This window comes from Myiozetetes cayanensis, unplaced genomic scaffold (assembly GCF_022539395.1).
Source record: "Myiozetetes cayanensis isolate MyiCay16 unplaced genomic scaffold, myiCay2020 scf1, whole genome shotgun sequence".
Lineage (NCBI taxonomy): Eukaryota > Metazoa > Chordata > Aves > Passeriformes > Tyrannidae > Myiozetetes > Myiozetetes cayanensis.
Genome location: NW_026086604.1, coordinates 19,790,175 through 19,814,542, shown reverse-complemented (window position 1 = coordinate 19,814,542; position 24,368 = coordinate 19,790,175). Strand labels below are relative to the sequence as shown.

General features: G+C 39.3%; 1 protein-coding gene across 3 annotated transcripts; it reads right to left on the bottom strand.

Annotated features, from left to right (window-relative positions):
* Positions 1-1,389: 1,389 nt before the first annotated feature.
* Positions 1,390-22,856, bottom strand: ANKRD46 (ankyrin repeat domain 46). Of its 3 annotated transcripts, none has more exons than XM_050315275.1 (5): positions 22,822-22,856; positions 9,436-9,778; positions 7,951-8,109; positions 6,869-6,928; positions 1,390-3,435 (listed from the first exon to the last, which is right to left on the bottom strand). In XM_050315275.1, the coding sequence occupies exons 2-5, from the start codon at positions 9,744-9,746 to the stop codon at positions 3,219-3,221; spliced, it is 747 nt and encodes a 248-aa protein (XP_050171232.1). In that variant the 5' UTR covers positions 9,747-9,778; positions 22,822-22,856; the 3' UTR covers positions 1,390-3,218. The 3 variants fall into 3 exon arrangements, with proteins under 3 accessions (XP_050171232.1, XP_050171225.1, XP_050171216.1); XM_050315268.1 differs by lacking the exon at positions 22,822-22,856 and adding an exon at positions 22,497-22,619; XM_050315259.1 differs by lacking the exons at positions 6,869-6,928; positions 22,822-22,856.
* Positions 22,857-24,368: the final 1,512 nt, after the last annotated feature.

Sequence of the window (24,368 nt, the reverse complement as noted above, 5' to 3'; positions counted from 1 at the left end):
ACCTCACAGTGCCAGATCATGTCCTGTTGTATAAAATGAAATACCAGAAGCAATACTTACCCATGGCAATCACCCACAGATCATCCTCTTCTACAAAGCAAATTACCAATATGAGTGAAAACAGAGCCCTTGAAGATAGAGATATGGTACATGAACAAGTTACTATGAGTAAGATAGGTGTCATCTTGCCATGGAATAAATGTGAGCTCAAGGACAGCCCACTGCAGAGTAGCCCATGGGCATCCTTTTTACACTCCAATTTACCCTGCGCTATCTTGTCCACCAAGTTGTTTCATGTCACTGGAAAAAAAAATCACTTCATATCTCCATGATTGTTTTCTCTCTCAGTTCCTTATTCCATTTCGGCTCATTAGTCCAAGAACAGCTTGAGACAACAATCTGTCTTGGATTTGAAACGTGCCTAATCTTGTAATTAACATTATGAAATTAATTTCTGGTGAAAGGAAGATAATTCTGAACCTGCCCTTGCAGGGTAGTGTGATGCACCTGTTATCTCAATCATGTTTAAGTCCTTCAGCTGAATTTTGTGTTCTGGTAGAAGTGAGTCCCTGGATTAAGGTATTGAGACACCACTACAATAATAAAGAAATGTTATTTACCTAAAGACAATCTGTGATCTATGTCATTCTGCTGAAACAGTGAAACTCCCTATGGCAACAGTCTCAAGACAAAGTAAGCTGAAATCATCTTTCTGTTCCTGTAAGAAAGACGGATTGTACTTATTGAAATCCAGGGTACAGGAGGTAAATTCATTCCTTAGAATCAACCTTGGAAAAGGAAGACATTAGTGGAGATATATTGAAAGGCACAGCTGACCTTTCTCAATAACAGAGGTATATACAGAACCAACCCCTTCTACTCAGGCATTTATCATGTCCTTATTTCAAAGAGCAGCAGCCAATACACAGTGAAGCCTCTTTTTGGTTTAAAAAGTGACATATCTTAATTTGAAACACAGTTTTTCAAACTTTTCAATTTGCAGCTCCTGTTTGTATGCTTATGAATACAGTGAAGTCGGAAAGGCTACTTAAGGCTCAAGCTTGGTTTTCTTGGTTATGTTTTGTACCTCCTCATAGGTAAACTTAAATTTTGAAAGGCCTCTAGATCACATGTTCAATGCCTGAAATCTCAGATAAGAGAGACAGCCAGACAGCAACTTCAATACTGTAACAATACCAAAAATAAACCAGGCAAACCTAAAGAAACCGTGCCCTAAAACCTCATTTATAGCAACTTAGTGGCTGCTTTTTCTCATGGAGGGAACCTCCCCACTTCTGAAATGCTCATTATCAATGCACAACAAATGAACTCAGTAAAATGGGGTAGCACTGTTACTGCTGCACTAATGTAATAATAAACCAAAACATATTTACTACATATATTTATTTGTGGCATTCACTCATACTGAGAATACAATTACAAATTATGCAGATAATACATACTGAAAGTCAACAAGATACAAGAGTATTATTTACAGAAATGTAGTTATTTAGACAAGTAAATGTAATTCAGGTATACAATGAGGTTATATTTATCTGTTGGGGAACAGTGGTACAATAACTGAAATATTCAGAAGAGGAGTATGCTCTCATTTGGTTTTAAATTAAAAAGTATTGTTACATTAAACTCTAAATTAAGAATTGAGATCAAGATTCATTCAGATGCAATTTAGAATGGGGCCCAGCTCAGTGAAACCCATGTCACACATCAAAACAAAGACAACAACCCTCTTAACTCAAACAAATAAAAAAAAAGAAAAATATAGATGGTACCAGAACAGAAAGATGTAGATTAGTTCTATCAATACTTATTAACTGTATAATAAATGTCTCATGTTATTCAACAACAATTTAGGAGAGGCTAATTAAAAAAATAAAAATTGATTCCTTAGGTTCACAGAATTCATTTTGTCTGGGATTTTTAAGGCAATGGCAACAAAGAGAATTAGATGTCTAATGGGAGGAGAGAATCTCCTTTCTTTGAAAACCTCCAAATTTCTATGCAATACCTTTCTACCCTTCATAGAAGATTCATATCCCTAGGTTATTTACAACAAAGGATTTCACAGCAAAGTACAGAATGGGTGAAGATTTGATTTCATACAATGATCTTAAATATTAATATTTTAAATACTTTTATTCTGCATACTCAGAAAATAATTCATAAGCCTCTAAGTGCTGTCTGAAAACAACTGAAATGGAAAACAATTCCAGAAAGGAATTCTATTGAATCAAGTTCTCTCCACAAACACAAAAACAACAAAGTGATATAGTTCAGCCTGGTCCTTGTGGGAGGAAGAAAAAGTTATCCTTCGCAACATACTTCACAATGACCTTACAGAATTATTATATACACAGCAGAACACCCAAATTACTTTTTAATCACCCTTACAAAGAAAGGTTTGCTTAGTAACATTTCAACAAAAACGCAAAATTTTCAGCCCAAGGTTGAAACAACTTTACTTCCAAAGCACAACAAACATCTTTGTTCTACAAAATTTACTTCAGGCAGGTATTAACAACATTAAATTCATCTGGGGAAGATGCACTACATTGATCTAATAAATAAAGGAGTGACCTATACATTAAAGACATAGTAAAACTTGAACTACTTCTCATTCTTTTTATAAACTAGCAGATACAAAACTACGGAGAGGCATTAAAATAACTATGGAGTCGCAGCTTATTATTATCTATATATCAGAATGTGTTATTACATTACTGAGATTTCTTGAGGAGAGCCTTTAAAAGAGTATTTTTCTTCTATGAAAAATTTCTCTGAAGAGTATCTTCTTTCCATGTGCTACAACTGAAGCACATACAAAAAAGATCTGACAATACATTTACCTCTCTTCATAGGGAAAATAGAAAAATTTTGTTCTGTACTAGGATATATTTTTGATACCCAGGAATTTAATACTCATTATGAAAGGCCTTTTCTAAACATAATATTTTATCAGAGAGGGTAATCTTCAAATGTTGCTTGCAAGTCAAGGTAAGTCAGAGGTAGCTTAGGAATGCCTTAGAATTTAGTGTTTTATTTCAAATTAATTAATCCCTATTTCAAAGGGGTTAATACTATGTAAAAAAGGCAAACAGTATATACAGCTGCCACTGTCTGCACCAGGAGAATAATTCCAAGAAGCTCAAAATAAGATCAGAACAGGGAAAAGCACAGTGCACTCTTCTGCCTTTGCTTCAGTGCACCAGTTCAGGCTGGTTCTCTACAAAAGGAAGCACCCCACTAACATAGTAGGCTATTCCAAGTGACAGAAGAGCAATGACAATGATGAGGAGAAGCACTCTCCAGAAGCCCAGGTCTTCCACAAACTCTTGCCACGTTGTGCGGAAACTGGAAAAAACTCCTTCACCTTGCTGCAGGTTTGGATTAAGGAGGGAATGGCTTTCCATTGCACTATTAAGGATTAAAGTTAAAAACACATCAGAGCAAAAAAATGGACCTTTAAATATGACAGTAATTCTACAAAGGGCAACTGAAACATTCTAAATTAAAAATTAAACCCACCTGCAGATTTATAGCATTGCCTCTGCTAAATCAAGACAAAGCAGGCCAGGAAAACACTCTTAACTCTAAACTTAATTTAGTTGAATGGATGTTTTATTAACCTGTGCAAAGAGACTGATATCTGTATATGAACAACTGCCCTGAATTTGCAGGCTTGCCACCTAGAAGCCTTCAAAAGCCAGTCCTCATAATTCCTACTAAATATGGCTTAGTAAAATATAATGAAGCATAAGCTAAAACCTCAAGGGGCCCAGCTCTTGTTAACAAAACAAATTATGACTAAAAATAAACTCTGGTGAATAAAATGGAAACTTTAACCACTATTAATTTAGATGCTGAATTTTGTAGTGATCTTTACTACTCTCCTGCATCTCTTAGTTACAGAGGCCTCCTCTCTAGCATAAAAAAAAATAAAATTCACATAAACCAATAAATTTGGGTAACAAGAAGTTCAGAAACATTCTGAACAAGTTGGCATTGCTGTGTTTTCTGCCATATGGCTTTCAGCGACTGCCTTGATGTTTTAACATTGCACTAGCAATCCATCAGGCCCCTTTAAATTGTCAGACTATAAATCAGGAACTGGAAGTTTCACTTTTAAATGAGAAACAAATATAAAATCAGAATGAGGCACTCATCTTGACAATGAATCACCTTTAGAAAACATGTAAGTTGTCCCCAGTACCGCATGGCTTCTTGCATAATTCTGCCAATTTTGCTTGTTTCCCAACTGGTTTACCACAGGAAACTTTCTCTGAAAAACCTCACAAAGAATAGGAAAACTTTCTCATCGCTTGACTGCACTTAAAATTTTGACCATCTGCACAGTCCTACTACTTCTGACTTGAGTGAAATTACACACATGGGTGTTTACAGGATTGGGCTCTGACAAGCATGGAAAGGAAACGGTGGAATCAATTACTCAGTGATGTCAATAGAAGAACATAAGCAGAGAAAAAAAATTTATTTTCCTTGGTTTTAACTGCTTTCAGTTACCATATTCCTAGATATATCTTACAGCACTAATAATAAAAATTAAATAAAAAATTCAGGGGAAAGTAATTTCCAGGTCAAAACTAATTGTAGAAACGCTGCTCTTCTTGGTGACAGTAATGAACTGACAAATGATCGTTATCGGAAAAAATCTCTCTTCTAAGATTACACCACGAGAAAACTTCACACTATTTGTATGGTATTTTTTCTCAGGAAGTACAGCCACTGAAGAATAATTAACCTAAACTCCCACAGCTCGCTGAAGTATTGCAGCATCATGTGCAGATTTCAGAAACTGCCTATTAAACAGCTTGTATTTTAGTTTTTTAAATATTTACAATCCTGTAAAACTATTTTTGCTTGCCCATAGCTGCAGGATTTAGTCATCTTCCTTGCTTATTATGATTTCCCAAGCAAAACAAAAGGATTAATAAAAGACAGACATTGGTGTAGAAGAGAACAGAACAACTTACTCATTAAGTACTAACTAGTTAATACATAACTACAGAGAGGTTAAATAAAGGTTCCATGCAATTCAAGTGAAAAGATCACATGCTTCTCATTAAAAGGAAAAGGGTACATAGGAAACATTTTTTCTATTTTATATTACAATCCAATTAAAATCTATGTTATTCAAGGTATTTTTTCTTATGATGAATTGCAGCTGTGTAAGGACGGGTCATGCAGCAATGTGCCCTCAGAAGAGTTTATGCCACACAGCCCAGACAGATGTTCTCTGCTGTCTCCAACAGCACATGGAAGTTCACATTTGGACGCACTTGTGGGCACAGCCACAGGTCCTGCTGGGCTGTGCAGATGGACAGACCGTCTGCACTGCGAGACAGACAGAGCAAGCTCTGGCTCCTGACAGCACAGCGCCGCTCCCCTCTGGGGGCAGGGCACAGCCAGCGAAAACACAGCTGACTCGGGAACAAAACTTTGGCCTCTGCTTCCAGAGCTGCAGCAAGTGCACGTAACAGGGAGCAGAAAACTAAAGTCAGAGACTGTTTTTAGAAAGAGCATTATTTCTCCGCAGGTTCATACATAATGTAAAACTTTTCGGGGGGGCAAGGACAGAAGACATTCGTCTAAATGTCTCCAAAATGTGAAAATATTACTAAGAGGGAGGAGTGAAACCGTGGAGGTCTGAAAAACCAACTGTTACAAAGGCATTATTTATTTACAAAGCAAACAGCACACGAGCTCACTTGCTTTGGCTGCTGTAGGCATCTGCTATTTGTTATTTTTAAAATAATGCATTTCAGACATTTTAAACACATTCCCAAACAGGCTGGGTAGTGCACTGTTTATGTCTCTGTGTCTCTCCCCAAGGAGAGTTGCTGACTTCCTTGCCAAAGCAAACAATATAACATTTATGAAGGTCAAGTAACAGAAAGGAAGCTATGTTCATTAAAGGGACACTCTCAAATCAAAAATCAGAATGGAAATGGGGCTGAGCTGTCGGTCCATATGTTCAAACAAAACCAGCATAAATGCATTTCTGTGGGACAAGCAACTCTCAATAAAATTTAGTGAAGTCAGAACGGTATTATGCACAAATTCTTATAATTTATAACCATGCAATGTTGAGAATAAAATTAAATTTTCTATTTCAGGGCTTAAATCAGTCTCTCTGATAGGTGTGGTCACCTGGTGTGTAATAAAGAGCTTCAAATCTGTTCACTGGGAGTGTTTGGCATTATTTCTGTAATTTTGTTGGCTTCACCTTTTCTCTTTACTCACATAACTCTATCTGCACAGCTCCATTTTCATTTACAGTACAGGCTGTGTACATTTTGACATAAACTGATCAACAGTTATGTGACAAAACTCCCTGTCTTTTGAGATATGATTTTCCAGTAGTCATAGTTCATAATCATTATTCGACAACATAAAAAACCCTCAAAATTTTAATAAATACAGTGCAAGAGCAAGTATTTCAAACAACACTGATAGCCTCTTCTAAATATGAATTAAAACTAAAACAGTATTAAAAAGACTTCTTGCATTATTAATCTCAGTTCCATGTCCTGTCATGTTTATTGGTAATTCAATGATTTCTGCAAGAGAATTATCATCCTTTGAAACCTGCAAGGCTTCTTGCCTCATCAAATCTGCAAGAAGACTGTCTTGGAAGCTGATTGTAAAAAAACACACTCCCAATTTTCAATCACAAAAGTATCTGTGGTTTATCTGTATCCTTTGGCTCTTATGCTATCATCATCTTTTGTCTTAAACAGTTATTTTGTTCAAAACCAATATTTCTTGTCAACAATCACATAACACCTCTCAGTTTTCATTCTGCCAGGCTAAAACAAGCTCTACTTGCCTTCTTTCATAAGGAGATGCTCTGTTCCCTGAGTGCTTCGAGTAATGCCTCTCCATGCTTCTTAAAAGGATAAATTAAACTTTTTTGAATGAGGGTAAACAGCATAATAAAACATACTAAAGAGCAGAAGTCACTGTTGCTTTAAACAGCAGGACGGTTTTCTTCATGTAGCGAAAATATCTCATTTTGTGCTTTGTAGGACTTCACGACATTTTTCAGGGAAGCATCAACTCCTGGAACTGACTAGTACATCAAGCCTTTTCTCCTATACCTTTGTTTTCCACTGAGAAATTTTTTTATTTTATGGCATCCAGCTTTTGGTAAATAAAGCTGCAATTTGTGCTACTGAATCGCAATTTATTCCTACTAATTTCCTCTCCCTTGTAACCCCAGGTTTTTGTCTGTGCCATCCCAATTTTCCTCTGGGTTGTCTATATTTCACGCCTTGGTATCACTAACATGCTTCTACTTCTTATGCTTCTACTTTTTTATTTAAGAAAATTCTAAGTAAACACAGTCCCAGAACCAGACCTTTAAGAATGCATTAGTAGCTTCCATCTAACCCAATAATTTCCCTGAAATGGCCAGCAATTTTCCTGAAATCTTCAGTTCTCCATTAACTATCTCTTTAGCCACCATAACATTCTTATTCTCCATCTTTTCCAGGACTACTGCTGATAAAAATTTCATACATGGCACCACATAAAGTCCTTTATTCAAGTTCAGACAGATGAAAAGTCTCCTACCCTTTGTTTGCACAGACATTCCCTCTTATCAAAAGTATGTCAGGTTAGCCTGTGATATTGGCATTTTGCATTTCATGCTATTTTCTCTTTGGCTTTGTGATAAGAGGTAGACTCTGTAATGGAAAATGAGTAATTATTTCTTAAAATGTCTACCAAAAAAATTAAAATCTCAATAGAAGAAGTTCTTTTCTTCCTTACAATTGATCTGTTTAAATAGATAATATCAGGCCAAATTTTATATTACCCATTTTGAGGAATAAACAATCAAGTCAATCACAAAAATCTAAAATGCATAAATGCCATTTCTCCTAATAATTATTTTTGTTTGGTAAATACCTTTCACTTTCAGCGGTCTGCATGGTTTCCAGCTTTGAATGAGCTCCTCTGTTAAACCCTTTCACCTCTTGCTCCTCTAGGGATTCCAGCAGTCTAATCACATCTTTATTCACACCCCTTCGTTTGGCAAGAACAAGTGGTGTTGCACCTTGATGGTTGCTAAAACAACCCCACAAAAAGACATAAGGAAAGAAAATTTTAATATAGAAATTTTGTAACAAGTCAACTCAGCATAACGTATTACAATTTACTACCTATTGGAACTATTTTAGTAGTATAGTAGAATAGAATAGTAACTATTTAAAAATATTTTCTGTTGTATCAGGCAGTGCAAGAATCCTTTCTATACAAGTTACAGCATAATTGGCTATAGAATAAAATCAGTATATTCAGGTTTGAAATTGCACAACCCTTTTCTCCCCCTAAGTAAAATCAAAATTTGCTGGACTCTAATTGGAATCTCTGGGTGTTATACCAAAAAAATAAACAGTAGATTTATGGCAATGTTCAAGTTCAAGCCTAATTTCAAGAAAGAATTGTGCAATCTGGCTCCTCATAGTTCCTTTTCCATGAGGGTATTAGGACATCAGGCAAAAATGAAATAAAATACAGATGGTCCCTCTGCTGCTATTAAAATAATACTGAATAGGACCAGAGCTGCCTTCAGACCAAGAACTTCCACCAGAGCTTTTTGAAATGAGGGGATAAAACCCCAATCCACAACCCATAAATAATCTGGCCTACCAATAACTAGTTTTGCTGAGCTGAAAACAGTAATGAGGTACAGGTGGAAAAGGGACAGATTAAAGAAACTCAAGGGTTTTTTCACATTACTCCTGGTTTTTGCATGCGTAGTGAAATATGCAGAAAGTTCCACAAACAAAGTAACTCAGTACAGGAATGAAACAGCTAGTTATTTTGCAGCTTGAGAGCTTACATCTGAGTACTGGCATCTGACAGCTGCTGGGAGCCAGAAGGAAAGAATATACAATATTTGAAAGAAGAACTGAGTCATAGACTTTGAGGGAGGGCGAAAACACTGAAAGGAAGCATTGTTACCAGAGGAGTATGGGAATGAACTGACACACACATACACTGTATTTTCTTTGTCTTATCCAGTACAACAATAGAACTGTAGTGGAGAAAATTCTTTTGGAGTAGTCAATGTGATTTTTTCCTTTGGTGCCAACCACCCACACCTGGTTGTCTGGCCAAACTAAGGCAGCAATGCATCAATGAGGCAGGATGAGATACAGCAGCCTACACGAGTAGCTGCTATTTTTATTTGCTTTGCTTGTTGCACAGACTAGCAGAAGTGCCCTCATTGTTCTCCTGTCTTCTTAGTTTGTGTTTTTATTAAGTGGTACATTTAAAAAGTGGGATTGCACCAAATACAGCATTTCAGCAACAGCAGATTTATATGCAAGGCTGTGGTGACAGAAGACTAATCTATTATAAAAATATGTGCTGTAAAAAATGACTTACCAAATATCAATTTTAAGTCCATTAGAAACTAGGAACTGGATGGTATCGACATGCCCACACAGGTGAAGAGCTGTGTTACCTTGGTAATCAGTGGCTAGCAGGTCAGCACCAAATTTGTGCAAGAGCTGACAGATGTCTACATTTCCTCTGGCTGCAGCGAGGTGAAGGCCAGTTCGGCCTCGGCTGTCACGAATATTTGGGTCGAAACCGCTCTCTAGCAGTCGTTTGGAATAGTTAAAATCTCCATCAATACAAGCCTGCAGCAGTGGCACGTTTGTCTGGGAGGAGTCATTTACAAAAACGTAGGACATTGCTCTGAATCTCTCCAGAGGAGGTGACCAACCTGAAAGTTTAAGCGGGAAGAAACGATGGTGAAACCAGGCAAATAAACACAATGCAGATATGCTCAGGTTCCAAAATAGGAATGCAAACTAGCTTATAAGCCAACTCTGAAATCTTCCTGTCATACACACTAACTTTGCATGCTGCATTCCCTTCTAGTAATATGGAAAAAGCCCCATTTAGTCTTACTCACACCTTTGGAAACAGCAGCAAAGCCTTTGTTATTATAGAGAACTGGTAGGATCACCGTCACAAATGAGAGACAGGTGAATAGCTTTCACCTACTACGGAATCACAGGTAGTGGTATTGACATTTAAGGGCAAAACACTGCAGATCAGGACAGAAAGGAAGAAACTGTCACAAATGGGGAAACCATAAACAATTCAGTTCACTTGTACAGTGATGCTAACTGCATTTTTGACCAGTTTATAACCAAAACGACTCCAGTGGGATTTTTACCATCTAAATTTGAACTTCAATGCACGAAGTACAGTCAGTTCCTAAAAGGCTAGATTAATATAAACACTAATGCCTTCATTCTGCAAGAAATACATTTTTCCATACTCTTTGCAGAACATTATTTTTACAGTGCCAGAGACACACAAACTACCAAACAAACAAGAACAGCAATACAGACCACAGAAAACTGAACACATTAGGTGAAATTGCCCACCTGAAAGTAAAAACTGGAAGTGGCTACAAGGAAAACAATGGTAAAATTAAGTACAGAGCTGCTGTGGGTTCGACTAGAACCTCAAAACAGAGAAGCACAAATGTGGTTTCTCTGGCTTAATATTAAACAAAAGATTAAGTCCTTTACTGTATGAGGACCTAAAAGAGGAAAACAAATGTTTCACCACAGATTACTTGATACAGAATATTTCATGAACTATGATTTAAGTTTTGCAGAAAAATTTTCATGGATGAGCCAGCTAATGAGGGTATGATGACACTGTGTGCCTATCAGACACAGAAAAGATCACTTGAAAACAGTAAGGAGAAAAAGAGAATGACTGAGCAAGAGAATGGTAAAATGTGTATGAGGCAATGGTAAGAAGCAATAATAACATCTAGGAGACTGGACAAGAGCCCTCTCTTTGCACTGCCTCAGAGAAGAGGTAGAAAAGAAAAAAAATATAAACTACTACAAATCCTTATGAGAAATCTCAACACAGACATGACACAATTCAAGTGACAGGAGGGAAAAATGATTTTACTAGATAAGCTTTGAACATAAAATAAACCAAAACCTCACTTGAAACAGTATTTTTCACTTGCCCAGGGTTTCTATTTTGGGCTCAGGGTGCAACAGAGTTCTAATTAACTATTTAAACCTCTTATTAAAACTGCTATAGCCAGATTTAAATTTTCCCAACTATATAAGGTATCCTTCCACACTGGTGCATCCATTCAGCCAGCAGAATGGAAACATGGCCAGTAGCCAAAGAACTCAATTTAAAACGTCTCCTTTTTTGAGAGTTTATAATGTCTATATTTTATAGCTCTTCCCCCATGTTTTAGATCAAATTCAAGATCAAAGTACCTACATACGTAATTTCAAAATGTTTATGCACTGGTCTGATTAAGAGCTGTAGCACTTGGGGCTGTTGAAGTTAATAAATCATATCTAAACTTCACTAGGCTGTATCTCCCATCTGGACAAATTCTGCTACATGTATCAACACTGTTTCCCAGTGCAGGAATGCACAACTTTTTTTTTTTCTTTCTTGGACGCTGAAGAGAAAGAGATAGGAATAAATTCTATGTCCTGGTATCTGTATAAGGAATGATTTTAAGCAGAGTACATTCCCCTAGGCTGCAAGTATGTTTTTAAGAAATGATGGTAAATCACTGGCTCAAGAACCCTTTTCCATAACCATCTCCAATAGCAAAAGGCCAGTTCACTGATACACAGTAAAAAAAAGACTGTTGTCATTAAGGGCACCAACAGAGTCCTTATGACTCGACATAACAAGAAAGGACAGTGCAATTACTTGCATTTCAAGGAATATGTTACACCCCCCTGGATGCTGCAAAGCTAGGATTCCCAGCTGACAGCAATTTCAATTTTCTTGCCCATTTCCCACCCAAATCATAAATATGAGAATCCTTCTTCCACTCTGCTACTCCAATCTTTACTGAGAAAAATAGTGGGATCACTTTCTGTAAGATGTGATTGTGACCTCTACACTAAATCTTCCCTAAAGTAAGATCATAAATCATTTTAAAACCTCCAATTATCACCCATAGTAACAGCATATCAATAGCACAAAACCCTACTTGTACTTGACAAAAAGATCGTGATTCGCTTGTAAAATATTTGAGTCTTTAAACCTGTTTAATAAAACATAAATCAACATGAGAATATTATACTGGAAGAGACGTAGGCTATTTGAGAAATGGCATGGCATGCTCTGTTAAATGTAAGCTAATGTTTATATTTTCATACCAGACGTGTATGTCCGGTAAAGCCTTACAGAATTCCCCAGCTGTGACGAAACATTAGCTAATAATACCAGGGGAAAAAAAGTCACCTCCTCATCTTCTCAGAAAACGAAGTCCAAAGATTAGCAATTAACAGAACATGTAACTGGAAGTAGTTCTGAATCAGAATTTATTATCACTAGGATCTTCTAGAATCGATCCCTGATGTGTAGAAGACTAAAGTAAAACCTTAGTATTTCCCAGTAAGAAAGACAAAAAAACCCAGCAAATCCAAATCCTTCTTCCCCGCACTTAGACTGAGGACTAAGCATGCATTCATCAAAAAAAAAAAAAGGGTGGTGAAAAAATAAGACAATCTGGACCATCTGGTTTGATTTATCTTTGTGATTAAAAAGATTTTTTCTACAAACACAATTCTATTTCACATATGGCTACTTAACCTACGCCAGATATAAGCTGCATACAAAGCTGAACTGTACAGCATTTTCAAAATGTCAGCCCCCAAATGGCATGTTCTTGCTTCGAATTTAACCCAACTTAGTAAAATTTCCTATCTAATAAAACTCTTAGAAAAATTTTTATAGTCAACTTCATTAGGTATTTCTGAATAAACAAAAGGTGGTTACATTTCTGACCACATCATGTATCAAAAAGCTTTCTGCTTTAATAAGTATCTAATGCTGCAGATTGAGAAACAAAATTTAGAAACACAATGGCATTAGCCATTCTCTTTAAGTCGCTTCTGAAAGGCGAATCAGTTAACAACTCTGAACCTGTCTCAAAGCTGGTACACCTACCGTTAAGCACTGATTTTACAGCCACAAATTAGGATAAATGGACTTGTATTAGTAACAAGACACAAAATATTGCAAAATGAGCATTCTGAACATCTCTAAAAATCACTACAACTAAGAGCTAAATAAATCTAGTTTCTAAAAACTGAAATAAATTACTGCTTCTGAAAATGCAGCACTATCTACTGAAAATGTATCTTTTAAATAATATTTTTTTAAAAACACGTTTTGTTGTGAACAACTTGGTACTTTGATAGAAAATTAATTTTGTGGAAAAAAAGTAAATTCAAAGATGTTCTCCCAAGCTAGAAGGATTCCCATCAGAAAGGCATACTATGAGAATACATTTTCCCTAGATTTATACATTTATATGGCCTCAACACAGTGTATTTTTAAGTAATGATTTTAGAAATTATGCTGGAAGCCACTTCTGCAATGACACATGTGGGCAAGTACAGGATAAGAAAACTTAACCAAACTGTTTTGTTTTCAAAAGGAATGCTTATATTAAGTGATTCTGTAAGAATAATTTACTTTTATTTACTAGCAGTCAATTGTCTCTCACTCTACTGTGTACAATGGTAATTCATTGTCACACAGTGATCTGTTGTAGGACATGTTCACGCCTGCTAAATGCAAATTCTGTCACTTCTTAAACTAGGCTGAAATTTGTACTAACCATGGACAGTTTTATTTTACAGTAAATACATGCTGCTGTCACTGCCTTCTCATTAAGTTCAACAGCTACCAAACAGCTCCAGAAACAGGAGAGAACAGCTTGACTGTGAGACAGAATCACTAATGGGACCCTCCACTATAAAAATATTAATAAATCTGCCAAGTTGTGATTAATCACCCCGTCACTACTACGGAGCATATACCAGTTCTACAAAACTACAGTATTTCCCAGAACACTCAGAGAAACTGAAGTAACTGTCCCTATTTCAATACAACATGTCAGGACAACAGGACAATACCAGATTGCTCAATCCTTGAGACTTCTCAATATTAACACGCACTTAACAAGTAGAACCTAAGCATCAGTAAGAGAAATTGCCACCACCAAGAAACAGAAACTAAACCAAAACCAGTAAAAAGTACCATCTCCCACCCCATTCCACCGAAAAACACAGTATGTGTTACTTGAAAAATTTGCATTTGTCAACTCCCTGGTGGCAAACAGCTTCCTCTTTCTGTAATGAACTTTGAGAACACTTCAGTGGCTTGCAGAGCTCCTCCCCTTCAGTATTTAAATGAATGAAAAACATTCCAATACCTTCCTCAAACTGCTGTTTTCACGCACACACGTATTTACGTGTAAGTCACTGAGAAGTCATTTAACTGAATAAATATTATGTTTAGTAAAAAGTTATGTGATCAGCTCATTGGTTTAAAAAGAACCTCATTACCTACCTCAAGTTCCACTGGGATTTCTGTATCTTCTATTAGAAACCTTTATCTATTCAGTCCAATTGGAACAAAGTTTTATGACTCCACTAATATGGATCTGCTGCTAAAAGCAGCAGCTCAGATTCAATACAGCATGATGTCTACTTTACACACATTTATATTTTTCAGCATTTTCCCTTTCTAACTTCAGGATTTTTTTTCCAGCAGTTCCTGGATTTAAGGATCACAGCAGGCTCATAACACCCACATCCCCTCTCATGTCTCTAGTCAGACACATGGGTATGTGGTAATAGAAGAACATTTTTTATGTCATTTGTGTATTGAATCATTCCCATTCCCTTATATAGACATGAGACATAGGTATATTCTCTTGATTGTCAAGACCATCCTGTAAGCAGAAACTTTGGTGCATTGAATATACGAAGGGCTTTACACATACGGTCTACAAAGTGCTTTATGAAAAGGTTTCAACAACTATTGCTGCTCTTTTATGGACCAGCAGATGATAGCATTGGGAAATAGAGACCTTTGCTCATCATTGTACAGTATTTCAACAGTACAAGATAAAAAATATACAAGATTTCAAATGCCAATCCAGGGTTGCAGAATGCTTTCCCAGATAAAACAGTACAAGCTTTGTGTATTTATGAACACAAAATACAGGAACAATAAAAAACAAATGATCTCTTAAAACACTTTTATCAACAAGCAGATTCACAAATATTTTATCCTTGTTTATCCTACACTTAGCTGGTAATTCAGTTGCATTACATCTTCCAGTGTACTTAACTTCTATAAAATATATAGCTCAGTATTTTTGAACATTCCTCATTTTTCATGTTCTGCACAGGAACTATTTAGGAAGAAAGGCAATTTACAGATTTCTTCAAATCATCTGTAACTTAAATTCCCCACAAGTGGCTCAGGTAAATCAGTACATAACTGTAGTACTTCTCTGATCATTGTGCCCAATCGAATACATCTGTTTTTATAGAAAGTCACTGAATCACATTGGTCATAATTATCAACCTTTTCACAAAGTTTCATTCAAATTCCTTCTCTGTGTCTGCTGGGAACATGTAGGGTATATGTTGACCAAAAAATATTAAAGGTCTTTGCATATTGTTTTGTTGTTGGTTTATTTGTTTGGGTTTAAATAGACTAGAGAGAATTCGTTCCACTCCTAATTAAGTGTTTGTGCTTAAATTTGCTGCAGAGTCAAAGCAGTCCTCTGGAAAAGAAGACAACAGTAACTGAGCAACAAGGGATCACTCCTGGCGGTGCTCACAGACTGCCGAGGGAGGTGCAGCGCTCCTGTCTGGATGGACACTGCCACCACGTGGACTGACACGTTTCTGTCCCACTAGAGTGAATCATAGAAAGGTTTGAGTTGCAAGGGACCTTAAAGATCACCTGGTCCAACACCCCTGCCACAGGCAGGGACACCTTCCACCGGACCAGGTTGTTCAAAGCCCCACCCAACCTGGCCTTGCCTTGAACACTTCCAGGGATGGGGCATCCACGGATTCTCTGGGCTACTTGTTCCAGTTTTTCACCGCCCTCACAGGCAAAAATTTAATCCTTATGTCCATCTAAACCTGCTCTCTTTCAGTTGAAAGCCATTGCCCCTTGCCCTACCACTTCATGCCCTTGTAAAAAGCCCCTCTCCAGCCTTCTCGCAGGCTCCCTTTCGGTACTGGCGTGGTACATAAGCCTGGAGGCACACAGAGCACCTTTAATACATTTGTGGTGTTTTCTATTTTCTATTTTTCTATTTTCCCGAGAAGGAAATGATGAAAAGCATGAAAATAAGATTTTATAAAGATTTTATAAAACTTTACTAAAAAGCATTCTGAAATCCGAAGTGCTATTCCCTTGCGATAGAAACAGCAATCTCACTCACGCTCCAATTCTGTATTAACGAAACGAGGACTTTGGTATGTGAGTTCTGAAGACAAAGGTATTGAGTTTTAAAAAGTATGCATTTATGTCTGTTCTTAAAAAACACCCAAAACTAAGTCCAAAACACCTCCCCCCCTACCCACACACAAAAGGCCCAGTCCTTACCTAGGGAAACAGTAAGTCTGAGATGACAAGTTTACTAAAATGGGAAAAACTTTCTGTGTCCAGCTGGAATCATCAGAAGTCAGAGCTTAACAAGCAAATTAGGAACCTGTCATCAAATTACTTATTACTATACAGTTGGTATTGTCTTAATTTTTGTCTTGTAAGGTCTATAATTGCTTATAAGCTCTTAGTCATACATAACCTTGATGACACAGCCTTGGTGTGCAACATCAAATCCAGCTTAGTGGCTAGTCAATGAAAGCAGGTCACTTTAAAAAGCAGATGTCTCCTAAATTTACAGATATCTGTATTTTGACTTTACCGTTAAAATAATACACTGTTCAGCTTGTTTATTAAAATTCTTTATTTTATATCACCAAATAATACCAATGATAACTAATGCTGTCAGATATGAAACTCTTACTACGACTGCTGCTACAGATATTTCTGCTCAGAATTTTCATGTTCACACAGTAAATCATTAGCCAGTTAGTCAAATAGTTAACGGATATATTTGCTGTTTCAAGAAATCTTTCTAAATCTTTATCAACACAGTATGACTTTAAAAACTTAACTGTATCATACTGGATCACATTACGTGACATAGCAAGATGAAATGGTAGTATTCTTAAGGTATTTCTAATTAATATACACCTATTGATGCTATTTTTGCACAAATAGTTATTTCACCATGCTTGGGCTCGAAAACTTCTCCATGTAGGCAAACCTGTAGTAATAGTGTCTGCCCAACACTGTATCTTAAGGGACCAAAGGGACCAGCAGCCTATGGGTTCCCAGGACAACAGGCAAGTCTGAGGAGAATCAGGGAGGCCACCCTCAAGCTCCTGATCTGTAGAGAGGCTAGAATTGACCAAAAATATAATGGAAGATGACTGAAAAGAACTTGAGAGGAAAGTAGCTCAACTGATGTTTACCAATTGCATCAATGGATCCCTCTGAGCCTGGAAACAAAAGACATCACTTGTACAGGGAAAACTTCCACCTTTAGGTAACTCAGCAAGTACCAGTAACTTATCTACAAAAGACTCAATATTCAACGTGAAACACAATGTCTAGTCAATAAACAGCAATACCCATGTTTCTTTAAAAAGGTTTTACAAGTTCCATTTGAGAAAGGATGAAGAGAAATTGTACAAAAGAAAAGTGCATGTCAATTATTACTCCTGTGAATAGGAAGCTAACATAAAAGTAGCCACAGCAGATCTCAGCAAAGGTCCATTTGAGCCTAATATAATTTTTCAAATGGTGGTCAAAAGCAAAGGCCAGGAAAAAACGCAGAATAGAGCAAGTATGTATAATACTGCTTTTTCTATTCAAAAGGGGTAGGGTTTCTACATATTTGACTGCACCTCCACCTCTGAATTTGCCCTTTCTCCTCTTCAACATAAATACTTCTAATACTCACAATATACTCTTGTAAGTTCTCCAACTCAGTTACCTGTGAAAAACGATAGCTTTTGATCTTGCTGAATCAGGGTGTTGCTAGCTTCACTTATGGACCACCAGGTCTCCTGCAGGAAAAAGGGACAGTGGACCCCACCCATTCTTTTCATGCCACTCATGATTCTACAGACCTTCATCTATATCCTCCTCAGACATCCCTTTCTAGGATGAATTTTCAAGTCCCAGCTTACTTAGTCATTCCTCATTTGGAAGGGGCTCTATGTCCATGACCATCCTTGCTTTGCTTCTCTGAATCTCATTCATTTCTACTACATGTTGTCTGAGCTGGGAGTCAGACCAAGGGTGACTTGATCAGGGTGTTTGAGATGAACCATTTATTAACCCAGTGGCATGACAAGATTCTTTGGTTTGTTCTTTACCTCGTTTCTCAATAGTATTCACTATCTGGTTTACCTTTTTCACTGCTGCTTAGTCACTGCTGTTACATTTTCATAGAACCATTCATCATAACTACAAAATACTGCCCACTACTGAGAGCTCAGTATTTCATACAGGAAGATAGAATTCTTTTGACGCTATCTGAATCACTCTACCTACGCTGAATTCATGTGCCATTATGTTATGTTACCCAGCTACTCGCTCTTACAGGGTCCTTCTGGAGCTTTTCACAGCTGACCCACTATCACCTTGTTGTTTACTGCCTTTTCTAGGCTGTTTGTGGAAATCCTAACAGTTCAGAATCCAGAACCGAACTTTGCAGAACTAAAATTATTGATCGTAAGTTCACTAAAACTGCTGTCCTGGATCAGATCCATCCCTCTCGCCCAGTACTCTGCTTTCAACAGTGGCCACCAGAGATCCTTCTCTGAGAGGGCACATGAGCCCGTCTGCTTCCTGCAGTCTGTTCCCCAAACACACACCCCAGCAACCACCACAGTCCCTCAACAGTCTTACTGTCCACTTTCTAATCCCTTCCTGAGCCTGCCCACATTCTACCTCCACAGCTACCCGTGTCATCCTTCCCTGTAAACATCTGAAACCACCCTCCCACCTGCCCCAGCAAGCAACTCCTATTCCAGTGCTGCAAAACTGGATGAATAACTCACTTTATCCACTGCCTTAATTTCATAAGTCTTGATCATACCCCAGACATCTCCTCTGTGAATAATACTGACTTTAAAGTCTCTTCTCTTAAGCAAGGTGGTTCCCTTGTCCCTTTCAGTTGCCTTTCTCTAACTCACTGTATCCTTCTTCTGATGCAGAGACCAGAACCACACACACTATCCCAGACCTGGGTGCACCAAGCTGGAGCAGCAAAATGGTGCCAGATGACAGCAAAACGGTGTCATCTGTCTTCTTCTCACTACCTCTCTGAGGACAGCCACCATTTTCCTGGTTCTGGCTGCCATGGCACACTGAGCTTAGGTTTCCAGGGAACACTCAGTGGTGACTCCAAGTACTTTCTCTTGAGTGGTGGCTGACAGTTCTGAGTTCAGCACCATGTGAGCACGGTTTAGATTAATCTACCCAAGACATCATCCTACTTCATGCACATTGAAGCTCACTGTGCCATCTTTCTGCCCCCTTCCCCTTTTCGGGAATTTCTTTTTGCCTCCTTTTTAATTTTTCAACCCAACTATTTCTGCAAATAAGAAATCTCCTAGGTGCTATAAGCATCAAGTCTTCTCAAAAGTCTTTGGTAGGGTACTTTTTTCTGATGCTTCCTGAAAATCCACATCAGCTGTACCTACAATCCTGTGTAGCAAACCTCTGAAGATGTACTCAAACTCAGGTAGAACCAGTCCTTAACATAGTAACACATAGTACAGACAGGCAAACACTTCTCTGGACAAAAAAAGTTGAGGTGAAGACGACAGACAAGCATTCTACACAACCCATGGAAAACCCATACACCAGAAACCTTTCCTGAAATGTGCTGCTGCCCCGTTTCTGTCACCATCCATTATTGCTGGTTGGACACTAATAAGAGGTCTTGAGCACAGTGAAGAATATAACCCCATTAACAAACACTGCAGGATTTATATCTTTGAGTTTATCTCATAAAATTCAGCTGATGTAGCTGCACTACTTGGATGTGAGAAATCTGCTGGGTGACAAAACTGGTGTCTAAGCAGCTCTGTTCCACCCAGCCAATTGAAATTCTACTGAGGAGTAAAAGAAAGACATGCCACTGGGAAAAGTGGTGTTGACACATGAATCAAAGCCAGAAGCTAAGTTCTGTGACAGATACGGCTTCAGTGAGGTGCTGAGCAAGGTAAAACTTCTTTCCACATATTTATTAAGTATCTTTAAATAGCAAAGCAAACCACAACAAAACTGACCATTTCAGTATTTGTGCTCTGGCTTGGATGAAGACAAAATCACAGTAAACACTAACAATTGAACTTTAGTGAAACAAGCCCATGCACTAAGACATGCCTGTCATCTACTCTGGCAGCATTCTGTGGATGGTCTCTGCAGAAAGCTGAAAGCATTAGGAATCATGTATTTCACATAACGTGTATAAACCAATGCCTTCTAAAATATTTTATCTGCTTATTAACTGACCTACCAGGAGCCCCTGGTGGTCTAGTGGTTAAGGGCGCGGCACTGTCACCGCCGAGGCCCGGGTTCGATTCCTGGTCAGGGCCACTCCCCGGGCTGATGGAGCTCGTTAACCCTTAAAAAGGCAATCCACCTACGTCCTAAGGACCTCGCTGCCACCGTCCAAGCTCGCTTGGCCCCGGCAGATGAACCTTAGGATTAAAGGGTGGGCTCAGTTCTGCGCACACTGTGTCTCACCTAAAAAATCCAATGCGCAGGCTGGAAGGTGTAAAGACCTTCCCCGGATCTTAGCTCGCAAAGACTGGCCATTATTTTATAACTGACCTACCTGGAAGCAGAACATCCACAGCTGAGATCACATGGGAGGCAATCAGCTGACAGACTGATCAAAAGACAAGAGCAGCAGCCCTAAAATACCCATATCCAGCATACCCAAATCCCTGGAAAAGTCACTAGTAGTTCACGCCTTGGATGAGCAGGTATCTCAGGTCCTGGGCTGCAGATGAGGACTTCCAAGGCCACATGTGTTCTGACATTAAGTGCACAAGAATACGAGGTGGGATAATACAGTCAACTTAAAGCACTGCTTCAAATCCCTTGCTCTTGCTGATGAGACAACTCTAACTAAAGGGTACAAATCTGCTGAGAGGAAACCTGTCACTGATTACAGATCAGAACAGATTTTTGTAGTCCCCTCTTGCAGAGGCAAACTCACATTGCTCTGGTAAGAAGACAGATGCACACACCACACTTCAGCCCTCAACTCATCTCAGCTTACTCTTCGTATCTTCTCTTCAACTCAAAAAGAGAGCAATTAGGCAGCATAATTTTCTGACTGTCGCCAACCCTGCTATTCAGACTGCAAAAACTATTAAAAATATTTTTCTTCTAAAAATCAAGTTCTTGCTAATAATCTGTTTCACAAATGAACAATAAAGGAAAACTAACCTATAGTCTACAGGTAACATTAAGCTTAGAACTATGCTGAAGCAAAGAAAATCATTACTTTAATACACTCTATCTAAAAAGCGTTGGGCTTTTGCTCTTCCTTGATCTTTTGGAAGGCTGATCTTGAACATCAGTGCTCTCTGATGGTTAGAAATTTTCATATATTATTAATCTTAAAATCTGTGTTAAATTATTCATGTATCAACATAATTCTTTAGCTCAATTTGTTCCCTTCTCAGTGTTTACCTTGATGGGTTTGATAGAGAGCAAAAAAAGGCCTTTATTTGACAAAATTAAAAAAGCCAAATGCTTCTTCCAATAGACTCTTAATTTCCCTACCTGTCCTAGGCACATCTTCCTGCACCTGTTCCACTTTACTTTTTTAGCTGAGAATGATTAACATTATACAAAGTATTCCAGAGTTCTGTTCATGGACAGTAATAACTTCTGTTACTGGATCACTGTAGTCAGCATTTACTTTTTCCACACTGCATATCTTGTAACTACCTGCCACATACTTTGGTTTTGTTTTACTTTCAACCAGTAAGAGTTTCTTCTGTATATTGTTTCCTTACTAGGCTACAACTGTAAATCCTCGTTCTTTAAATTGTTATAGCACTTATTTCATATCCTAGTTCTCAGGATCACCCAATTCTTTCTGTGTAGTCCCGTAACCCTCTTCTATATTGCCAGTGCTTCCCAATTCTTCATCACTGCCAAATGAAGACAGTAAAGTTTTAATTGCTACCTCAAGACCTCTATGAAATATTTAACAAGATTGGTCTCAAAACAGATCTTCAAAGAACTAATTTTATACTCGTTCATACTCAGATTTGATAGATTTTCCATTCAACACTACTCACAGTAGTTTGTCTCTAGTTACTTCCCCATCCTCTTTACAATTCGGGTGTTATCCCTACCTTTTCAGCACGATAACAATGTGCAGCGGCCTTAGCGTCGTCGGGAAAAAAACGGGAACTACACCACTTGCCTTAAAAACAGTAATTGCTTTTCCAAAGACAGTTTCGAGGACAGGTTGAAATACGTATTTTAGCTTCACTTACCTTCGCTGTTTTCTCCCAAAAAAAAGAGCGTTCCAAAGCCGCACACTTACGTTCTGTCAGGAAGGAGGACGCGTTCCCGTGCCCGTGCGTGCCCCTTCCCCTCCCTTCCCGCTCCGCAGGCTGGCACTGCTCCCGCTGTTCTCCCACCAAACCCCTTCCCCCCAACCCGCATCACCGCGCCCCACCTCCGCGGCTCCCGGGCGGGGCACTGCCCACGGCCCGTCCGCGGGTCCCTACCCGGGCCTGGCACACCCCTGGGGAGAGCGAAAGCGCCGTGCCCTGCCCTGCCCGCCCCCGGCCCGGCCCGGCGCCGCTCCCGCCGTACCTGCCCGGCTCTCTGGGCGGAGGGGCCGGAACGGGGGGGGCGGGCGCGGGGGCGCGGCGGGCGGAACGGGCGCCCCCTGCTGGGCGGAGGCCGCGGCCGCCGCCGGGCCCCGCATGGCGCGTCCCGCACAGCACAGCCCGGCCGAGCCAGGGGAGCGGGAGCGGGGCCGGCCCGCTGGGAGCGGGGGAGTCACACACACTGCGGCAGCGGGACCGGGACAGGGACCGTCCTCATGTGCTCGGCCCCGGCGAGGCCGCGCCTCGAGTCCCGTGTCCGGTGCTGGACCCCTCACTACAGGAAGGACACTGAGATGCCGGAGTGAGTCCAGAGAAGCGCAGGGATGCTGGTGACGGCTCTGGAGCACCAGTGCTATGGGGAGCGGCTGAGGGAGCTGGAGGTGTTCAGCCTGGAGAGGAGGCTCAGGGGTGACCTTATTGCTCTCTACAACTCCCTGAATGGAGGTGGTGTGTGAGCATCGGCCCCTTCTCTCAGGTAACAAGCAACAGGATCAGAGGACACGACCTCACGCTGTGCCAGCGGAGGTTTAGGTTGGACATTAGGGGGACTTTCTTCACAGAACAGGTGATTATACTTTGGAATGGGCTGCCCAAGGAGGTGATGGAGTCACTGTCCCTGAAGGTGTTTAAGGGAAGACTGGATGTGGCACCCTGTGCTATAGTTTATTTGACATGGTGGTGTTCGATCTCAGAGGTCTTTTCCAACCTAATTAATTCTGTAATTTTGATGCTTCTGTGTGTGCTATCCCCGTAACACCACAAATATCAGCAAGATAAATATTCAGGTAAAAGTACAGTTCCTCTGCCTCCAAATCATTTCAGCACCAAGGGTCTGTGAGTATAAGTAAATGGGGGAGGGAGGGTGGAGAAGGGTGGGGGCTGAAGTTATTTGACTTCCCCCAAAATATTATTGTAGCTTTTATTTTATTTCTACTTCCTTCCCCTGTTCTCACACATGATCCTTAAAGTAAGGACAGTAAGAAGAATCAAAGATCCTTAAAGCCTGGTCTGGGGTGTTGTGGTTTAGGCACTTTAGTGTTCTTGCAGTAGCAAGCAAGTTGTGCCTGCCTTTAGCCACCACAGAGGGTATTTGCTTGCCCAGGGCCATCAGTATGAACCAGCTCAATTTCTGTTGTGGTCACTTACATGCCCTGGAGGGATCAGAGGAAATGCATGCCTTTCCAGACAATGCCTAGGTGGAAACAGCCTGCTCAGTCACCACGCTAATTACACAGTTACAAAAACATCATAAACTGATATGTTACATATGTCTTACATATTATAACTTTTCCCCCTGCTAAAATCATAGCACCTTTTCTAGATAACCCTCCCCTTTCTGCCCCAAAAATGTCTGGGGGAAAAAATATCCGAAAAAGCATGTACGCAAGACACCTCCAGATTGTCAGCACCCATTCAAACTGGCTCACTAGAGTTGTAAATACTCTAAAGAACAGTACATGGGCGAGGAATTACACTGGAGGGTTTTAGGAGGTTTTTGCCTTTTAATTCAATATTTCAGCAATGGGTTTA